The following is a 14,134-nucleotide window of genomic DNA, read 5'->3' as shown; positions in this document are numbered from 1 at the left end:
ACAAGGGGGGATGGCTTCGAACTGACAGAAAGTAGGGTTAAATGAGATATTAGGAAAAGATTCCAACTGGGGTCAGCAGCAGCAGGACAACAGGAGGTGGCATTTTGGAATGCCCCAAGACCGCCCTGTCCCCAACAGGTGGCTTCCCCTCCACAGCTCCGTGATCACAGGTGGTGCTGGCAGGGAATCTCTGCAGGACGAGGCTGGTGCACATGGAGGCTGTGAGAAACCAGCCAGGCAGGAATGAGCCCACACGACAGGGGAGAGCTGTGCCAGGCCAGATCTGTGCCAGCACCAGAGTGTTGGCAATAGGGCAGAGCCCAGTGAAGCTCCCACTCCCAATCCTCTGTGCCCAGATGAGCAGAGAGGGGCTCAGCCAGGGACAGGGAGAACTGCCACACCCTGTCCTGCCCCCTAGACCTGGTTAGAGCTCTGGCAGAGCAAGTGACAACACCATAACCCCCCCTCTGCCTCTTGCCCTAAATTGAGTACCTTTTATCCAAGAGAAGTTCTGGCTCTTGTTACAACAGCACCTCTGGGCGAGAACATCCCTCTTCTCAAGCATTCCCACTTTGGCTTCCTGGCTGTCAGTCTCCTCATGGCTCCTGTGCTGTGGCTGATCCACGTGAGCGAATATCTGGTGGAACATTTCAGCCCTTTCCTCATACTGGCCTCTCCTGCATCCATGGCCTCATTCTCCAGTGAAAGCTTGGGATCCAGATCTTACATCAGGGCACAGTTTCACCACCATGGCTCTGCTCCCATGATTACAGCTGGAGGAACCCGTCTGGCTGGGCTGTCTTTCAGGTCACAGTGTCTCTGGTGACCCTGAGTGACAATACCCCCATCCCTGGCAGCTCCTTCCTGCTGCTGCACTGCATCACCAGCCCTCTGTGCTGCTCTTTGTGGGGACACACCATGAGTCACAGAAAAGAAACCCACAGGGCCACCTTATGGCTTAAGCTGAAGGGAGGCAGGGCTAGATGGGATGTTGGGAAGAAGTTCTTCCCTGTGAGGGTGGGGAGGCCCTGGCACAGGTTGCCCAGAGCAGCTGTGGCTGCCCCATCCCTGGAAGTGTCCAAGGCCAGGCTGGATGTGGCTTGGAGCAACCTGAGCTAGCGGAAGGTGTCCCTGCCCATGGCAGGAGGTGGGACTGGATGGGCTTTAAGGTCTCTTCCAACAAAAACCATTCCAGGATTACCTGCTTTGTGCTCACCCAGAGCTGCACCCTTGGGTGTCCAAGCGTAATTCCCTGTAAACAGGAAGGTGGGAGCTGCCTTGGCCCCTGCACAGCCGTTCTCTCCAGAGCCAGGGACACACAGGAGGTGAACAGGGAAAAGCCAGAGTTCCAGCAGCATTTGGACAATGCTCCCAGGCACGTGGACTTTTGCAGTGGTCCTGTGCAGTGCCAGGGGCTGGATTCGATGATCCTTGTGGGTCCCTTACAACTGAGGATATTCCTTGATACTATGATCAGCACCTCGTCCTTCCCTCTCTGTCCCTTGGCTGCAGACTGAGGCATCCAACATGTTTTCCAAGGATTTTTTTTTCACCTGCTCTGCTGCAAGGCAGTGCCAGCCTGTCTGTGCCTCACTCTCCCTTCACTGGAATTTAAAAGTACCTTCCCCACCCTCCCCAAAAAGCCAACAGTGCCCTATCTGACGGGAACAACAGACAAATGGAAAAGCCTGATTAGAGCCCGTAAAATCCACTGTAGCATGGAGAGACAGGGTGAAGTGTTGACACTCTTGCAGTACAAATGTCAGGGCATCAGGTGAAACAAGAAGGAGCAAAGTCCAGAGCAGATGGAGGTTTTTTTTCTCCTGGCCAGTTCCCTCACAGCCCTGGGGCACCGTTGGGCATCATGAGTTCTAGAGGAGGCTGCTCACCCTCACAGGGCAGCAGCCCCTCCATCATCCTCGAACACAAATCCCCAGCTGGCTCAGGAGAGCCCCAAACAGGCGACCAGGAGCGCGTAGGAGAAGGTTTTGGGCAAGACTGCTCTCACCTTCCTCCCTGGGCATCCCTCCGAGGCTGCTGGGAGAAGAAAACACAGGATGTCCCAGGGAGCCCACTGGAGCCTTCCCTTCACTGGTTTTCTTTTCAGCAGGATGAAATTCTGTTGACTCCCTGGAGGGATTTTCCTGTGGAGGACACGGACCCCTTCACCCCCCCGGTAAGCTCTGCTCCCTCTGCACCCACAGCGAGTTCAGCCCAGCTCAGAGAGGGGAGCGGGGCAGTGCCAGAGAAGCAGCTGCCTCAGTTTCCCCATCCCCTTGCTCATTCCCAGTTCCCCTCTACACAGCCACAATGAAGCTCCAAACCTCTGAGAGGCTGGAGCTGGGAGGGAGAGCTCTCAGCTTTCCATCCCTAATAATTCCCTGGTGTTTTTGTGGGTAGAGTGAAGAGAAGTGGGATTTTGTTCTGGTGAGCGACATCCATGAAGTGGGCAGTGAGAAGGAGACCAAGAGGAAGAAGTTCCTGGATGAGCTGAGCAAGAAGGGGTTCACCATCAAGGTGAGGGGCTGTGGGAGGAAAAGACAGCAGAAACTTGGCCTGGCTTGGGTACCTGCATCCCAGGAAATGAACCACTGAGCTGATCACCACATCAGTGCTGGAAAATAAATCTCTTGCTCCATCAGAGGAAAGAGACCACAGCCACTGGCACAGCCCCTGGCCCTTCCAGCTCTGCCCCTTCCCTGCCCCTCTGCTCTGTTCTAACAGCCTCTCTCTTCCCCCCACTAGAAAATTGAGGACATGAAGCTATTTTATGGAGTCCGTGCCCCAGAGCAGGTCTTCCGGAAGTACGAGTGTCTTCTGGGGAACCCTGACAAGAAGCTCCAAAATGAAAATTCCCCCCAGGACATCCCAATGACCACCAGGTGGGTGCTGAGCTGACTTCCAGCATCCTGCACTCACCATTCTCCATACCAGCATCCATTATCCAGCTCGGCTCTCCCCGTCTTCCCTCCATGGATTTTGGTGCACACCTTCTCCCTTCCCTGCCCTGCTTTTCCTGGGCCACACAACACAATTCTGCATCCCAGAGCAGCCTTTAACCACGATTTCTCCTTGTTCAGGATACGGATTGTGAACTTAATCCTGCGGCACACGGTGACACCTGACTTGGGTAAGGGAACGGGGATCACAGGGGTGATGCTCAGCCTGGATCTGCAGGAAAACTCCTGCCCTATGGTGGGCACAGGCATCCCAGCTGCCTTGCCAACCCAGGGAGGATGTAAACAGGGGGAGAAAGCCAGGGTGCAGCTCAGACAAGTCAATTTGCTGCCACATCCAGAGGCTGGGAGATTTGGACTGCAGGAAGCAGCAGTTCCTCTTCTCCCTCTCCCCAAATCCCTAACCCTCTCCCTTCTGCTCTGCTCCCAGAGAAGCTGCAAGACCTGATGAAGAAAAACGTGTTTGAGGCAATGTTTCCCCTGCATGAGGTGAGGCTGAGCATACGGGTGCCTGGGAGGAAAATCCAGGACAGGTGGAGGAGCAAGACAGGGTGGGAGAGACCTGTGGGTAACCGGGGCTGCCCCAGGAGCTTGCTGGGTGAAGAGCACGGCAAAGTTCCCGGCAGGAGCCTCGGAGCCGGGCAGGGAATTGAGGGTGCACTGGTATTCCTGTATCCAACCGACTTCTCTGCTCTCCAGAAGGAAGCGGTAAGGGAATTCTCCAAGGACAATTGGGCTCGCTGGAGAGGTGTATTTAACGAGCAGCCAATTGAGAAGATCAGGTAACACGGGCAGAAGGGGCAGAGCTTTCTAACCAAGAGGTCCCACCTGAGACCCAGAGAGCTTGATGACCTTTGCCAGGCTCCTGCCTTGCCTTTGAAATCATCGCTTTGAACCTTAAAATCATACTTTTGAACAAGCACTGGGCTGCTCCTGAATCTTCCAAAGCTCTTAGCCTGAGGGTTATCCCTGTGGCTCCCAGCTCCATCTGCTAATCCTGCAGCATGAAACAACCCCCACGTCTGTGTGGGTTTTAATTAACCCGGTTGGTTTTCAACCACATTCAGAAGGCAGGAGAGGTGGGAACGGAGCATTAGTGCATCAACCCAGCCTGAGGCTGACCTCGGGGCAGAAAAGGCAATGAGGGGCTCCCACAACCACATTAAACCCCAGAGAAGAGCACAGCTCTTATTTTTGAAAACTAGCTCCACAGGCATGAGGGGAAAAAAGAACGTGTTGCTTCATAAACCTGTCAAGGGGCTCTGTTAGGGAGGGGAGATCTTAAAATGGAGGTGCTCTCACCTTCCTTAAACATTTTACACATCTAGAAGAGGCGCTGGAGACTGCACAACCTGATTTCTAAGGTCAGTGTGTCGTGACTTGTTGCTATCACACAAGGATTAAAGGGCTGAGTATTAAATTGGGGGTGGTGGTATGGGGAGGTGTTGAGGTTTTTGTTTAAACAAAGGGCAGGGAGCACATCACCACCTCTGACTGCCGGTAGGAAGTTAATTCCCCTGGAATACAGGAGGGGAGGCTGGTCCCTCGGTCAGTAGGTACCATAATTTCTTATCCACGCCTCCAACCCAGTTCCTACACCATAAAAACCGAGGTGCTGCCACCATGGGACATGGAAGCACTGCAGGGAGGTGGCTGAGCCCAGGAGGAGGATTTGCTCTGGTCTGAGAAAGCTGGCACCCCACAGCCCTCCCATCCTCTTCAAGCCCAGTGTTTCTAAAATTGGAACCTGGTCTCTCAGCCTTTCCCTCCATTCTCAGCATGAGGCCTATTTGACACCACGGAGACATAAAATAGCTGCTCTGCCCACCTGGGCTGACTCTCCCCATCCCAAGGTCCCCAGACACTCAGACCCCCTGCCCCTCCCAGACCCAAAATCCCTCGGGGCATTGAAGAGCATTTTTTAGTGACCCCCAACCACCTGATCTCCTCTCTGGCTGCAAACCCCATCTCACCTTTCCTCCCAGGTGCTATTTTGGTGAGAAGGTGGCCTTATACTTCGCCTGGCTAGGCTGGTACACCTGCCTGCTGGGTGTTGCTGCACTGGCTGGGGTGCTGACCTTCGTGGCTGGGATTGCTCTCTTCAGTTCCAGCCAGGTGAGGTAAGGCACTTGGGAATGCCAGACATGCATCCCATTCAGGAGTCTGTGCTCTGCAGGGAGCCCTGAGCCACCATTATCCCCCTTTGCTTCCCCTCCTGCTTCCCCTGCAGCAGGGAGATCTGTGAAGCCAACACCACCATCATGTGCCCGCTCTGCGACAAGAAGTGCCCCTACTGGGTCCTCTCTGACACCTGCACCTACGCCAAGGTAAGGAACCCCCTTCCCAAAGGCAGCCTCAAGGTGAAGGATGGGGAAACACTCCCGGCTTGTGCTGCTCCCACGCCACTGGAAAGAAAACCCATCCCAGATCACACTTTCCACCTCCATCGAGGATGATTTTACCAGTAACAAGCCCCAGTGTCCATCATCTTCCTGCATTTTGCCCTCCTGCAGCACCTATACCTGTCTCAGGGGAGACCAGGCTGACAAGAGGGTGGCTGAGCACGCCCCGAGGTGCCACAGCTCCTGTGCCTCCCTGCCCCATCACACTCTTCCTTCATCTCCTCCAGGTCACTCACATGATTGACAACGAGGCCACGGTCCTTTTTGCCATATTCATGGCCCTCTGGGGTAGGTGCCAATGTCTGGGTGCCCAGCACACACGGGTTGGGAGAGGGAGCAGGTGGTGGAAAGTGGGGCGACAACACAGCTTCACCGTTCAGGATGGGGTTTAGCCCTTATCTCCTCCCCTTCCAGACACAGCAAAGACAAAATCACCCTAGTGATATCATCCAGCTCCCCAAACACTCCTTACCTGTCCTACCTGAGGCTTCCACTCACCACAGCCTCCCCCAAAGCACCCAGCAGCCTCTGGCTGGACCTTTTTTATCAGCTGCCTGTAAGTGGCCATAGCTGCTGGAAGGAGGGACCTCCAGAGCCCTCCTCAACCTTTCCAAATCACTTCACAGCCTCTTATTTGCTGTGGGATGATGAGATCCCATCATCACCTGAGCTACACACTTATTTGGCTTTGCCACAGCCCCCTCAGTTACCAACCACCTCTGGTGTGGGCTGGGTGCCCACAGGTCACGGGCACGGTCCTGTGTGTAGCCATGGGCTGGGTTACACAGGGTCAATCAGGAGGATCAGTCCAGATTAACAGGAGGGAAGAGGATTTGCAGGGGTGTAGCTGTGCCAGGGTGCAGTGCAGGACACCCATTCCACCTGAAAAGTGCATTTTTCATCAGTCTCAAATAACGTGTCTGCCTGCTGCCACATGAACATGCCCAGCGCAGCAGGACAGCCCTGGGGCTCACTCTGGCTTACCCCAAATTCCCTGTGGGCACCAGAGCTGGCCTGACTGTCAGTGAAAGCTCACCTGCACCATCCCCATCCCCTCACTGCTCAATGCTCAGAGTCCTGCCAGCTCACTGAGCTGTAGAGGTGACCTGTCCTTCACGGGCCAAGGGCAGTCCAGGCTGGTTGGCATCGGGTTGGATGGGACATGACTCTCCGTCTTGCTCTGTGGGACAGAGGGATGGCTTTCAGAGCCATCCCTGAGTGTCACTGCACTCTCTCCTTCCCAATCCAGCCACTGTGTTCCTGGAGCTGTGGAAGAGGCAGAGAGCCACTGTGGTCACCAACTGGGACCTGTACGGGTGGGATGAGGAAGAGGTGAGGACATCATCTTTCTTGCTCTATGCTTTTCTTCTCAGGAGTCACCTGGACATAGAAAAGATACGTCAGAGGAGTCCCTTGCCCAGCTTGAGCTCAGTCAGGCTTAGCCATGCTGTTGTGGGTTGGGTGCTTATCCCTGTCCTTCTCCAGCACTGCTTATCCCATATGTCCATTGACACAAGGACCCCTGGGCACTGCTCTGCTGGATCCTTTCTTTCTCATTGTTTTTAGTTTTATTTTTTTATTCATTTTTAAGGAGGAGCTGGCTATGGGACTGATCAATAATTTACAGTATGAACCTCGGAAGTACCAACACTCCTACTTCCGCAGCACCATCGTCCTCCTCTTGGTTCTGTTGATGGTACGTGACAGGTGACCACGGGAAGAAGGTCTGGTTTAAGGGAGAGTGGGCTTCCTCCTTCCCTCCCTACTCTGGAGCACCTCAGAGCATGCTGTTGCTGCAGCAAAAGCAGAGACCAGGTTTTTAGGGCCGGTCTGTGCCCATTACAAGGATCCGGGGGCTCCCTCACGTTCACACCTTGCTGTGCTGATGGCTGGGGCTATGTACCCTTTGGGGACCTGGGCTGAAGGCTCTGCTCTGGCAGCAAAGATCAAGGCAGTGACCCAGAGGGCAGGAAGAGGCAAATCTCAGTGTCCTCGTGCCCCTCTGTGGGCCAATGGAGAGTCCAGACTGGTTCAGATGGAGATGTAGAATCATGGAACCACAGAATGTTAAGGGTTGGAAGGGACCCTAAAGATCACCCAGTCCCAACCCCCCTTGCCCTGCACAGAGACACCTCCCACTAGACCAGGTTGCTCAAATCCTTATCCAACCTGGTCTTGGACGCCACCAGGGTTGGAGCATCCACAACCTTCCTGGGCAACCTATTCCAGGGCCTCATCACCCTCACAGGGAAGGATTTCTTCCTAACATCCAGCCCGAATTTCCCCTCTTTCAGCCTGTACCCATTACCCCTTGCCCTACCCCCAACACCCACCTCACGAACCTCCCACCCTCAACTGTGGAGCGTGGGTTTGCCCTTGAGACCACACCCAGATCCCTGGTGGCCCTTGGGCGGGACAGGGCACACGTGCCCTTCCATGCCCTCCTCCGGCCTTCCTTCCTTCCCCCGCAGATCCTGGTGCTGATTGGCATCGCCCACGCGCTCGTCATCTACCGGGTGATCGCCACGGCGCTCTTCGCCCAGAGCAGCCTGGGGCTGCTGCGGGAGCAGGCGGACACCATGGCCGTGATAACGGGGGCCATGCTGCACTACCTCACCATCGTCATCATGACCAAGGTGCCGAGCGAGGCGGGGGCGCCCCGGGGGTCTCCTCCCGGCCTCGCCGCCCCGCTCACGTTATCCCCCTCTCTCTCCCGCAGATCAACAGGCGCGTGGCCCTCTTCCTCTGCGACCTGGGTAAGGGAAACTGGGGGTGTCTCCCGCCGGCACACCCCACACCTGCAGCGCCCGCTGGTACCTGCAGTACAGCACAGCTCCCCTGCCATTCCCAAATGCACCCAGGCTCCCATCCCCTCCCCATCCTCCGCCATCACAAGGCATCTCCCCCGAAGCTCCAGCCAGGCAGGTCCCTGTGGGAGGCTAAGCAGCCCCCCCCAAACACACTCATCTGCGGCCCACGTGCTGCCAGCTTTGCTGCTCCACAGCCACATTCTTCTTTGTAGGGACCTTCACCCTACAGGGCTGAGACCCAGCACAAGCAGGAAGGCAACACAGCTCCAGGGGAGCTCACAATGTGGATTTCCTCCCAACATGGATTTCCTCCCAGCTGAAAAGCCCTTTCTCCCCAGGCTCATGGTTCTGAGGGACCTCCCTGCTCAGCTGGGCTCCCTTCCATCAGAGGGCTCAGATGGAGGGCAGGAACACCTTTCCAACCTTCACAGAGCTGCTGTAGCACCTGAGAGGGAACAAGGCAAGGTCCCACTGCTCTGTGACCAAGCCCCCGGGCCTTGCTCCCTTTCCTAGAGAAACCACGGAGCTTCTCCCAGCGGGAGAAAACCTTCACCATGAAGATTTTTACCTTCCAGTTCTTCACAAACTTCTCCTCGCTCATCTACATTGCCTTCTTCCTGGGACGGTGAGTGGCAGTGGCGGGGGAGCAGAGGGCAGATGGGGCTTGGGGTGCACGTCCCCAACTCTCCCCAGGGCCCAGGGACAGACCCACTCCCCCGCCCTCCCTGCCGGGCACAGGGACCCCATTTGGGACTCGGGGGGCCATGACTCAAAGGGTATTGCTGTTGTTGCTTCCTCGCCCAGGATCAACGGCCGCCCAGGGCACTACGTGCGCATCGCCGGCCGGTGGAGGCTGGAGGAGGTGAGGAACTCGCCCTGAAGCTCTCTGACCCCAGAAGCAACTCCTCCTCTTCCTTTTCCTACTGCCACTAGAGAGGGTCTGGGAATCTCAGCTTCCTCCTCTAGCAAAGGGCCCCTTGGGCCTGCCCACTCCGCTTGCAAGGCACAACCCTTCTCCTCTCCTCCCTTCCAGTGCCACCCCAGCGGATGCATCACTGACCTCTTCATCCAGATGGCCATCATCATGCTGCTCAAGCAGACCATCAGCAATGTGATGGAGTATCTCATCCCGTAAGCTTCCCTTGCTGAAGCTCCTGCACAGCCAGGACACCGACCCAGCTCTCACAGAGAGGAACCCTGGTCTTTGGGCCAGGGTGTCCTCCATTCCCTTCCTCCAGGCATGTCCCAGCAGCAGTCCAGCCCTGCTGCCCTCTGCAGCAGCCACGCAAATCCCTCTGTCTTGCAGCTGGATAAGCCACAAGCTACGCAAGACGCACAAGCGCCCCAAGAAGAGGAGCATATTTCTGGGAGAGGAGGAGGAGGCTGAGGACCCCTGCAAAAGGCAGTGGCTGAGAAACTATGAGCTCAACGAGGTCAACGTCTTCAGCTTGTTCGATGAGTTCTTGGAGATGAGTACGTAGGGCAGGGGATCGGGCGAGGAGGGCGCTGGGGCAGAGCCACGGGTGCCCCTTGGCTGGAGAGTGCTGGATGCTGGGGAAGGGATTCCTGTAGGGAAGGGAGAGCCCTGAGCCCCACCTCCACACTCAGTCCCACTGTGAGTGCTCTGGTACACCAAGGAGATCATTCCCAAAACAGAGGGAGCGGGCAACTGTGCTGGCCTCAGACCTTCCTCTCCTCCCAGGGTGATGGCTGTAACCCCAGTGTGGTCCCTCAACCAGTGCTCTGCGGGTGCCCACAGATCCCCCCTCTGACAGCCCCATGAGAGCTAGGGGTCCCCAGTGGGGGTGTGGGGTCCTCAAGGCACGCCTATCCCCCACTTCCACCCCTGCAAAGCCCCTCTCACGCAAGCCACAAAGCAGGACTAACCCAGACAGCGTTCTGGAGCCTGGGGGACGTCTGCTCTGCAGTGACTTCACACCAGCACCCGGTGTCTCCCTCTCTGCAGTGATCCAGTACAGCTTCACCACCATCTTTGTCGCTGCCTTCCCCCTGGCCCCGCTCCTGGCGTTCTTGAACAACATCTTCGAGATCCACCTGGACGCCATCAAGATGGTGCGGCTGCACCGGCGCATGGTACCCAGGAGGGCCAATGACATCGGTGAGAGGGGCTCCACGGGCGCCCTCCTGCCAGCACTGCTGCCTGGGCCAACGGCGCCGGGGCTTAGCCCCTTCCCCAGGAGCCCCTGAGTGTCCCATGGAAGTGGGAGAGCATGGGGACAGCTGTGGGGCAGTTTGGACTGGCCATGCCAAACCTGTCTCTGAGATGGAGCTGAGTGGGGCTGCAACCTGCCAGTGGGGTGGCAGAGGGGCCTCACCAGCTGCTGTTCTCCTGCAGGGATCTGGCTGCAGGTCCTGGAGGCCATCGGCATCCTGGCTGTCATTGGGAACGGGCTGGTGATTGCCATCACCTCTGACTTCATCCCCATGCAGGTCTACAAGTACATGTACAGCCCCTGCGTGGGGGAGAACCGCACTGACGTGGAGTGAGTTCAGCCCCTGAGCAGAGCCCACCTGCCTCGGTGCCACCGCTGCAGGAGCACGAGGAAGCTGAGCTGTCCCCCAAAGTGGGGTGGGGGGAAAGGGGAGCTGGGCAGGGTTTCCAGTGGCATCACCTTCAGCATCCCAGCTGGCCTCCCCCTCACATCATCCCCATGGTGGGTAAACTGGTGCTCTTACTGGAAAGGGCACCATGTAACACGGGAGAGCTGCAGGACTGCCGAGGTGCTGGCTCACGCTCTCTCCTGCCCTCCCCCCGTTCTTCCAAGCCTTGGCTGACTGACCCAGTGCAGTCAAACTAGACAGAAGTCTCAGAGACCTCCATTTCCCCCAGGCTGTGTGAAAATGGGGAGGGAAGGAGGGAGGGGAAAGAGAGGCCCAGGTGGGTGCTGGCTCCCCCAAAATGGGAGGTTACAGTGCTTAACCACACTACGAGTCACCTGAGAATCCACACACCGGGGAAACCTTAGAAATGAAAGCTGCAGACAGATGGGCTTTGTTGCCATCTGGGGACCTCTGAGTCCCCCAGAAGAGACAAGAGCTGCTTGGCTTAGGGCCTCCCACAGCCCCCCAAAACGGCCACAAACCCAGTCCTTCCCCGCAGCTGCTCCACGGGGTACATCAACCACAGCCTCTCCGTCTTCCGCATCCGGGATTTCGAGCCCGACATGGGTGTGCCTGAGATGCTGCCAAACTTTGACAGGGATGAGATCAAGGAGTGCAGGTAAGAGCAGCCCCCCCACCACCGTGCCCCTCGCCGTTACATCCAGCCTGCAGCCAGGGGACGGGGGGGTGACGGAGCTGGAGGCAGCTGGAGGAAGCTGCTGGGGCTCCTCTCGGACCCCCACGGAGGGAGCCAAGGCAGGATGTGACACCTGGCATGGAGGAGCCCAGGCTGGCACCGACGGGGCTGTGCTGCAGGTACCGGGATTACCGGAATGCCGACGACTACACCTACACCATGCAGTTCTGGCACGTCTTGGCAGCCCGGCTTGCCTTCCTCATCATCTTCGAGGTGAGCGCCCAGGAGGGCAGGAGAGGGCTGGGGCAGGGGGAAGGGACTGGGTCCAGGCTCCTTGCCCAGGCTGGGAGCCCCTGACTGCCTTTGCTCCCTGCAGCACGTGGCTCTGTGTGTCAAGCTGATCGCAGCCTGGTACATCCCCGACGTCCCCCAGAAAGTCAAGAACGAGCTTCTGTGCAGAAAACACACTGACCTGCGTAAAGAACTGAGGTGGGTGATGCCCCAGAAGGTGCCAGGGGTTTGGAGATGGTCCACCCTGCAGCAGGAGACCTGCAGGGCTGAAGGATCTGTCCATTCCAGAGCCCCTTTTCCTTTGAAAAAAGAAAAGCTCCAAGTTAAAATAAGGAGTGATTTTGCCCAACTTTTCCATCTAAACTTTGTTCAATGTAAAAGGATTAAGTATTTCGGCAGGAAACTGAACCAAGGCAAACAAGAGCCCCAGGCTGGGCCACCCTGGTGCTGCTGTCCCCCACAGACTGAGCCCCACTCTCGGGAGAGTTCAATCCCTTCATGGCCACCCTGTCCCAACTGCCACCCATAATCCTGGTGGGAGCAGAGAGTGGCGTTCGGGAAGCACCACATTGCCACAGTTCAGCTTTCCAGCTCTGCCTTCCCCTCATCTGCGGGATTTCCCACAAACAGGGGTTTCCCACAAACAGCCTGTCATTTTTCTTCCCGTTATTTTTGGCAAAAGGCCCCGTTCCCACTCGGAGCGTTTTTTCAGATAGTTCCCCTTCCCCAACGCCCCTCTCCTCTCTCCCCAGCATGATGGAGTACTCCACCGAGGTGTAGCCACCGCTCACCCAGGAGAAGGAAAACACAGACCCAAGCCCCCTCCCCAGCCTGGCAGTGCCAGGGGTGCTGGATGAACCCCCTGGCACAGTGCCATGTGTGACTGAGCTGGACTTGAACTGGGAAGTGATGCGAAGACGGTGGCTTCACAGGAGCAGGATGCTTTCCGACTTGGAAAGGAAGGACGCTGTAGCAGAGCTGGGATGTGCCTCCCCTGCACACGGAGTAGCTGGGACAGAGCTGTAGCACTGGGGGCAAACCTGGGGGCAGCACCCGGCTGGGCTGCAGGAGGTGGCCTAAGTCCTCCTCACTCACTGCCTTAAGCACAGGAAACACCAGTTACCTCATTCCAGGTTCCCTCTCCAGGCCTTTTTTTTGCACTTTGGCCTCTTTTTCCACTGCCTTCTGTGACCTCCCCATTCCGCACCACTGGGGAACACGAGTCCCTCTTTCACTGCAGTCCTCCTCGGCATGATTCCCACGTGGCTGCAGCTGTGACCTGCTGTTTCCCTGGAAAAAATGCCGTTGTTATCCCGACTGAGTTTAGCTCCAGGCTCAGCTGAGTCCTGACAGTTGTGCCTGGCTCAACTACCGCCAGCAAACAGTAAATAAACACAACCCACACGCGGACACGCAGACTTTCACCTGCTGCCTGGTGTCGCTCCTGCCTTCCTCCTCTGCCATCCCCAACACCCAAAGAAACTGTGCCCCAAAACCTTTCCTTGTCTCACTGGGGACAATCACAACAGGTGGGAGCTGCAGTGCCCATGGTGAGGACTGAGTGTGGGTGCTGGCTGGTGAGACACCAGATTTTGGTGCTTGGGCCGTGCACAGTAGGAAAAACGGCCTGGTAAATGTGCCAGAATAATGGAAATACCTGGGAAAATTGGAGGGAAAAAATCAGCAAACTTGAAATGGCAGGGCTAGAAATGGTTATCCCACCTCTTCCCTTAGTGCTGGCTGGGCCTCTGACTGCTGCAGAGAGAAGGGGTTTGTCTCCAGTGGGAGTGGGATTCCACCCCAGGGCTGGATGGGTGCCACAGCTCCAGGGGGGCGGATGAGTGATCCAGAAGCAGAGCTGGGGAGCTCCTACCTACCACAGGGATAACCCTGATAGACAAAAAAGGTCTTATCAGCTCCCTATTTGCTCCCAAACCTCCTCATACCCTTGCTATCCCCAGGACCTGGGCTTGTTCCATGTGATCCTTTACTATCCCACAAATCCAACAGGTGGATTTCACAGGCAGTGCATCACAGTGTCCGTGACACGTGTTCAGCAGTGCAGCCCCCCCAGACAGGGCTGCTCCATCAGCTGCTGTCCCAAACACACACAGCCAACAGCTGTGGGACACAGGAGCAGGGGATTCTTCCTAGACCTCCAGTGGGGTTCCCTCTGTTCCTTTTCCCCCCACAACAAGCCAACAGCACCAGCATTTTACATCATAACCGATGAGGAGTCAGAGCCAGGGTGTTTTTCCATGTGAACAGGCTCACAGACCTACTTGTGACCTCTACCTGTCTATTCTGTATATATATATATATCTATATATATCTATAAACACATACACACACATTCACACCCAGGGCCCCTTGCTTCCCTTTTTGGCCCCAAAGCATTTGCCTGTCGATGCTTTT

The 14,134-nt window shown here is 56.7% G+C and overlaps 1 protein-coding gene across 2 annotated transcripts; it reads left to right on the top strand.

Moving 5' to 3' along the window:
* Positions 1-1,225: 1,225 nt before the first annotated feature.
* On the top strand, positions 1,226-13,244 carry ANO9 (anoctamin 9). Of its 2 annotated transcripts, none has more exons than XM_027696458.1 (23): positions 1,226-1,975; positions 2,108-2,176; positions 2,401-2,517; positions 2,746-2,882; positions 3,081-3,130; positions 3,388-3,739; positions 4,943-5,077; positions 5,188-5,284; positions 5,587-5,647; positions 6,609-6,691; positions 6,951-7,055; positions 7,831-7,995; positions 8,079-8,115; positions 8,683-8,794; positions 8,974-9,031; positions 9,203-9,300; positions 9,476-9,642; positions 10,136-10,288; positions 10,526-10,673; positions 11,291-11,410; positions 11,608-11,701; positions 11,805-11,917; positions 12,472-13,244. In XM_027696458.1, the coding sequence occupies exons 1-23, from the start codon at positions 1,760-1,762 to the stop codon at positions 12,497-12,499; spliced, it is 2,715 nt and encodes a 904-aa protein (XP_027552259.1). In that variant the 5' UTR covers positions 1,226-1,759; the 3' UTR covers positions 12,500-13,244. The 2 variants fall into 2 exon arrangements, with proteins under 2 accessions (XP_027552259.1, XP_027552260.1); XM_027696459.1 differs by having other exon boundaries at positions 1,226-2,176; positions 3,388-3,446; positions 3,657-3,739.
* The last annotated feature ends 890 nt before the right edge of the window (positions 13,245-14,134 follow it).

The sequence above is a fragment of the Neopelma chrysocephalum genome, unplaced genomic scaffold (assembly GCF_003984885.1).
Source record: "Neopelma chrysocephalum unplaced genomic scaffold, ASM398488v2 Primary Assembly neopelma1_106b, whole genome shotgun sequence".
In the NCBI taxonomy this organism is placed as follows: domain Eukaryota; kingdom Metazoa; phylum Chordata; class Aves; order Passeriformes; family Pipridae; genus Neopelma; species Neopelma chrysocephalum.
This window is presented reverse-complemented; position numbering and strand designations above follow the sequence as displayed.

What these genes read in the sequence shown, in the direction of transcription:
- ANO9 (XM_027696458.1), top strand. Translation starts at nt 1,760, where the DNA reads ATGTCAGGGCATCAGGTGAAACAAGAAGGAGCAAAGTCCAGAGCAGAT. An exon ending in TCCTCTTGGTTCTGTTGATG is followed by an intron (nt 7,056 to 7,830) that starts GTACGTGACAGG and finishes CTTCCCCCGCAG; the next exon opens with ATCCTGGTGCTGATTGGCAT. An exon ending in CCTCTTCCTCTGCGACCTGG is followed by an intron (nt 8,116 to 8,682) that starts GTAAGGGAAACT and finishes TCCCTTTCCTAG; the next exon opens with AGAAACCACGGAGCTTCTCC.